Genomic DNA, 6,156 nt, shown 5'->3' with positions numbered 1-6,156 from the left:
GCTATTTAGAAAAATGGGGTAAACCCTTAAAAGCTATGCCTACATATTTTTTTTTATTATTACCAGGTCTATATCAAAACAGTTACAGCTTATAATAAATAATATCAAATTTGCATAGAAACGTGATAAAGTAAGGTCTTTACATAACGCCGGTTCTTTTGACCTCGGCTTACACAGCTTTGCTGCAATTCAATAAATCGAAAAAAATAGGCTAATGATAGTAATTGCTTGAACCAGAATGTGTTTTGCTGATTGCTGTTTCTAACAGAAAAAAAAGTGGCTCTTAATGGTGCTCTGTTCGCAGTCATACGTCCCCTTCGAAAAGGCTGAAGTATTTGCTGGCATTGGAAAAACATAAGTAAGGCGCACTGCTCCCAGGATACACAATGGGTAGAGGCATCGGAAGCAAGCATCTTCCAAGTATATTGTTCTCTTTGTATAGCGTTGGAAGAGGAACAGTCTTAGCAGCCTCAAATTCAGCGTTGGGTCCGTCAAGTTCAGTGGAGAGTTGTCTTTTTAATTTATTCCGTCGATTCTGGAACCAGATTTTGACTTGGGTTTCGGTTAACTGAAGCGAGTTCGCGAGACAAGCCCGTTCGGCGCTGCTCAGGTATCGTTTCATGTCAAATGTAGACTCCAGTTGAAAAATCTGTCTTTTTGAAAATATGGTGCGCGTTTTCTTTTTCGTTGTCAGTTTGGTCTTCTTGCCGTTGCTTTTGTGGTGTTCGCCTCCGTCGTCACAACTGTCTGTGCTCTCGCAGCGTGAATCGGTGATCTTTAGTGCGTCGTCTCGACAGCCAAGCGTTTCTGGGGCTCTGTCACTTTCTGTGTGGATGTGAAAAGTCGAATACACGGGACACATAAATAAGTCTGAAACGAGCAACGATCTGAAGTGCCTTATCTTCAGGATACACAGTTACGATACCGGAGTATATTTAAGGTAACCTAATACAGCCAGTGTCGCCAAATACCCTCTAAACTGCAGCTACATGATGGTGGAAGTGACCTACCTGTTTCGTGAAGTCTGCTATCGGCATCCGGCGATCTTGGACCTTTCTGCTCTTGACGTTGCTGGGGGTAGTCATCCCTGCTGCGAGGCGCGACCTGCTCTGGCTTTGATTGACAGCTGTCAGAGGCTCTGCCGCTCGTCTTGAGGTTGAGGATGTTGTCAATGGTAAATTTTAAGGAAGCGGGTCGGCATGGCGCGTCCTCTTTGCTCATATTCTCCGGTAGATTGAAGGATTCCTTTTCGTCGAGTTCTCTCTTTCGTTTTCTAGGACACTAGCCTCTTGAACCTCCGCGCACCATAGCTCCGCGACAAGCACTGCCAATGTCTCTGTCCCGACTGCTACTCTACGGACCGGAAGAACGTCATTTCACGTTGTCCACTGGATAGGAGGTTCACAGACCACAGGGACCAATTGCAGAAGAGGGTGGGAGTAAACATTTACAAGCATCTGGTGCACATAAACTAATATACAAAATTAGTATGTACTTATTTATATATTTGTTTCTTTTTAATTCAGTGAACGGTAAGATGTATGAAAATAGCTCAAAATACATGTCCAGTGGTTCAGTTTTGGTCTATGCATTCGTTCTAATAAAGCTTTCGCAACTTGGTGTCATTTGTTCTCAATTTTCCATGGTAATTTGCGTGTTATTAAATAACTGTGTTTCTCAAAATGTTAGTCCAGTGTTGAGCAGCTTTGTGTTCTTTTCACAGACCAAAAACGCCCTTTTGAAGAAGGCTTTTCTCGGAAATGACACGAACCTACTGAACTCATTACTACAGTGAGGCTATTCAGCGGTGTTGGAGTTTGCACAGTTGGTTGTAATTTATTTCCAATTGACTCCAACCAAGCATGAATTTTATGAAGATCTGCTTTATGTATATGTAGCCTATTTGAATAACACAGTGACCATAACACCAGTGTACAATGTCCAAAAGAGAATGATTCAAGTGAGAATTCATTTGTTCAGAAGAATGGGTCATTCGCTTTTAGCGTTTTTTAATAGCCTACGAAACCTTAGGTTTTAGTTTCTGATCGATATGAATGTTTAACATGACAAATGTTTTAAAGTTTAATTTTATGTCGTTATTTAGGCTGATTGTCGACCAGTTCATTCAGAAGTATCTTTATTCTAAACCAATATTCAAGTCATACCTATTCCTCTTATATTTGGTTGACGCTAACTGTCAAGTTAACTGTCGCGGTTAAAGGGCCTGAAATTTACTTTTCCTAGCATTTTAACTATGAATCGCAAGGAGCCGTTTGACTTATTTACAATTTTATGTTAACACAATGTAACTGAGAAGTATTATAAGAATATTAAAAAATATCGTTGATGTTTCTATACATAGAAAATTAAAACCCAAAGAAGTATTGAAGTCTCAGGTGTACAGGCCGATCTAAGTTAATACTCCCATTATTTCTGTTTATCCACATCCTTTTTACTTGCGCTGTGTGTTTACAATCTTGCCAATTACTCATTTGCTGACGGAATCCTTTTCTGCAGGCGAGGTAACATTATGTTAATATGTTTAGTTTGTCGTCAGAGTGTACTACGCTATGCGGCGTAATTAATTCTTCCTAAAAAGTTTATTCTAGTTGGATTACTCGTGCTGCTTCTAAAACGCACGTAATTAAGCATAAACACACACCATTCTCAATAATGTGGCAAGGAGTTGTATTCATTGCACAAATTATTAAAATTAATTAGACTGTTGATGAGAGACACTAGGTTATATATCTGTATGCCGTCTGATGTAACAATGTACTACAGAACGTCTCCTCGTTACGTTGTATTATTAAATTAATTTCAGTGAGTTACCTCCGTCAGTTGAGGTTTATATTAATTGTTATATGCTGTCATACTTATTCTGTACTTCTTACAGTGTAACTGAATAACTATCACAACGCTGGCATGTCCGTTTTCTGTGAACTTTACTGTCATTAGATTTAGAGACCATTCTCTTCACGCGACATGCGTCACACACCTTTAAGTGCGTGGCACAATAAAACATGCAGTTATGCTTGTTACATTAATAATAAATGGATTAGCAAAATTTGGCGGACGGTTGTCTGCTGGATTAATATATATTGGTTTCGATCCAACGACTTAGATCTGTTTTGGATTTCTTGTGAAAAATTAAGATGCCTGGATGTGCAGATACGGAAAGCTATTGAAATCATTTAAGACCATATGAATTTTACAAGGATAAAGCAAAAACCAATACAACCGGCTTCCAGTTCGAACATTTTGCATTGTAAGTCTTTCTGGAACTTCATTATTCTTTTTCAGCATGCGCAAATGCATATTCAAGCATAAATTTCACTAACCAGTTCATATGAAAACACTAGGCCTGTACATAACAGGCTACGTTGAAGATCCACTAGAAGTATTATTACGCAAATGAAGTTTAGGTACCTATACCTGTTTGGTTCCGTTTGTGGTACTTTTTTTGTACAGAAATACATCTTGGTCGTCGTGACTTGACCTTTAGGTTACATGTCAATTTTCGAGTGCAGTGTCAAATTAAACTTTTTCTATTTGTGAAGGAACGTTTTTTGTTTACACCATAAGCTACGACAAGAGCTTGGCGAACCCCAGAGAAAGAGGGGAAGAAATACTCCACACAAGATTCATTGTGATCAGTTTTATTCATACCTATAAATTCATTGTGTGAAAAAAGTGACCATATTTGAAATCGGTGATTCGGAATAAAATAATGTTGGCACAAAGTGCAGCCCTGAAATATACACAGCTGTCCTGGGCATTTTCCTCATGCGTGATACTACTGATTGTTGACAAACAAAATGTAAATAACACACACACACAAAAAATAATAATACACAACGTATACTTATCTTGTGAAGTATATAATCCTGTTACACGTATTTCTTTGGACGCAGCAAACATCACCGTTGTTTTCTGCGGATATCTGAGTTTATTGCACGATTAGAAGTCAGTCATGATATTATTTACATATAGATCTGTTATTAGACAGTGTATGAACGCTGTGTTATCAAAAACCAACATTTACACAAGGCCAGTCATCTGCGACCGTAGCAAATTCATGGAGTGAGCAAAAGATGTGAGGGGATAATTCACTGAAGTGGAGAACCCTATGATTGGTGGTGAGACCTGCGGCACATTAAAACTCAACGCCGACGTCGGTGTGGCGTTCTCATGGTACAAAATTGGAACCCTAACAACCCGTTGAGACGTGTGCGTAATGTTTGCGGCCTCCAAGTCGGCGGCCAATTGTCTTTTCCACTTATTCCTGCGATTCTGGAACCAGATTTTCACTTGAGTTTCAGTCAGGTGTAACGAGGCCGCCAGGCCTGCTCTCTCAGAGCTGCTCAAATATCGTTTCATGTCGAACGTGGACTCCAGTTGAAAGACTTGGCTCCGACTAAACACCGTTCTGGTCTTTTTCTTGCGGGCCGAGCCTACTTCTGGTGTGTCCGGTTCAGAGCGCTCTTCGAAAATATGCGTTGCATCCTCGTTCTCGTCCGCCTGGCAGTCTCTTGTTTTCTGATAGCAGTCGTCGGCTCCATCTATAGACTCGACTCCGACTGGAGAGTCACGGTCACTTAAGACTGAATGACTCTGCTCGTCTGAACTGCGGGTTTCGTCTCTTGGACCTGGTGAAAAAAGAATCCATCAGAAAATTAACACTAGAAAAACGAGGCATTAAAACGGGGAAAGGAGGTCCGGCAAAGCGAAGCCTCTGGGATTTTTCGCATAGTTTAGACTGTCAAAGTACGAACTATAGTTTTCACCTCTCGGGCACTACTGTAGGCCCTTCTGGGCCTACTAGATTAATCAACGTCTTAGAGTAATCAAACAGTTGTCAGACTCACGAGTGAGCAAGATAATGTGATAAACCTTAAACCTTAAACCAACTAGCCATCACATACGCCATTTAGCTGATTCTGTACTTGACCTAAATATCACTTATGCATTTCTTCTAACGTACAGTACACCTACGCTCGTGTGTTCTCTCTCTCTCTCTTTCAGCGCAGCCAAGTTTCTCCAGTTTTACAGGGTTAACGAATCGGACAAACCAATTGCACCCTTAAGCCTTTAACGAGTTTGGAAAGTCTCTCTCCCTAAGCTCGCTGTCCTGGGAGCCAGGCCGTCGCACACTCTCGCTGCTTTTGTTGGTTTTACTTAATGAAGCACAAAGCTAATGTGGACGTGCCAGCAGCATAATTGCTTCCGTGGTCTTGCAACGAGCGGTGGCGCTAAGTACACTTGTCTAATGGGGAAAATATTCCAGTTCATCATGGTCGTTCACATTTTCATTGAGCGGTTAGTCAGAGTGATTACTCTATTAGCGAAGCACATCACAGAGACAGGAGTACTCTGCTCTGCATGATTTAAGACATTTATTAACCCTAGTATTACAATACGTGTATAGTATAATCAACATGAGGTTTATCACGTTTAATGGAACTGTACATGTTAACACATTTGATCGTTTCTTCAACTTGACATATGTCGCGTTGAGTATATGAGTACTAAGCCCACACTTACTCTCGGGTCGTTCAAAATTTCTAAAGTTGAAGGATGTCTGGCCGTACCACTGGAGAGGCGACTGTCGACTTCTGCACATCTCGGTTTTCAAAGCGGAGCTGGACGCTTGACCGCGCACTTCACCATAATGTTCGACTGTGACTCTGTCCCGCAGAGCCGTCTCTCGTCGACTCTCGACAGCAGCATCATCCTTTACAGGACTTACCGACGTCTCACTTCGACTCGAGCCCAACAAATTCTCGATGAAAAACGAAGAGCCTTTCGATGATGTCGAAGTTTGACTTACTGTCTCCGTCTTGTCACGCATGCTTTACTCTTTTAAATCCAACTCGAGATTTAAAACACCGATCCAAGTCTTTTCCCCCAAATGTATGCGCAAATGTTTTACGCAAAACAAAATGAACCCTGCTCCTTGTCCCGAGTTCTCAGTTCAACCATCTCACGAGCTTTTTGATGGATTAAATCCTCACAGAGAGTGATCGTCGTGCATCCACGGCGCCAACACGGGGAGTACAGAAGCTGTAGTAAGGAGAAATACACGTCAAGTCAAACGCTTAGCAAGCCGAAGGCATTCTGCTATTGGACGACCACAATAACAAATGGGATTACTCA

At 41.2% G+C, this 6,156-nt stretch overlaps 2 protein-coding genes across 2 annotated transcripts; both read right to left on the bottom strand.

Annotated features, from left to right (window-relative positions):
- Positions 1-304: 304 nt before the first annotated feature.
- Positions 305-1,221, bottom strand: hmx4 (H6 family homeobox 4). The gene is made up of 2 exons (XM_030787768.1): positions 1,011-1,221; positions 305-825 (listed from the first exon to the last, which is right to left on the bottom strand). Exons 1-2 carry the CDS (start codon positions 1,219-1,221, stop codon positions 305-307), a joined length of 732 nt encoding a protein of 243 aa, XP_030643628.1.
- Positions 1,222-4,041: 2,820 nt separating this feature from the next.
- hmx1 (H6 family homeobox 1) lies at positions 4,042-5,851 on the bottom strand. The gene is made up of 2 exons (XM_030788325.1): positions 5,545-5,851; positions 4,042-4,649 (listed from the first exon to the last, which is right to left on the bottom strand). Exons 1-2 carry the CDS (start codon positions 5,849-5,851, stop codon positions 4,042-4,044), a joined length of 915 nt encoding a protein of 304 aa, XP_030644185.1.
- Positions 5,852-6,156: the final 305 nt, after the last annotated feature.

The sequence above is a fragment of the Chanos chanos genome, chromosome 11, assembly GCF_902362185.1.
Source record: "Chanos chanos chromosome 11, fChaCha1.1, whole genome shotgun sequence".
Lineage (NCBI taxonomy): Eukaryota > Metazoa > Chordata > Actinopteri > Gonorynchiformes > Chanidae > Chanos > Chanos chanos.
The sequence above is the reverse complement of the archived record's forward strand: the minus strand, read 5'-3'. Positions and strand labels throughout refer to the sequence as shown.

Bases quoted from the DNA above. Each gene is read 5' to 3' on its own strand.
- hmx4 (XM_030787768.1), bottom strand. From the start codon at position 1,221: ATGAGCAAAGAGGACGCGCCATGCCGACCCGCTTCCTTAAAATTTACC. The intron at 826-1,010 runs GTAGGTCACTTC...ACATCCACACAG, and splicing joins TAGCAGACTTCACGAAACAG to AAAGTGACAGAGCCCCAGAA.
- hmx1 (XM_030788325.1), bottom strand. From the start codon at position 5,851: ATGCGTGACAAGACGGAGACAGTAAGTCAAACTTCGACATCATCGAAA. The intron at 4,650-5,544 runs GTAAGTGTGGGC...TTTTTTCACCAG, and splicing joins AAATTTTGAACGACCCGAGA to GTCCAAGAGACGAAACCCGC.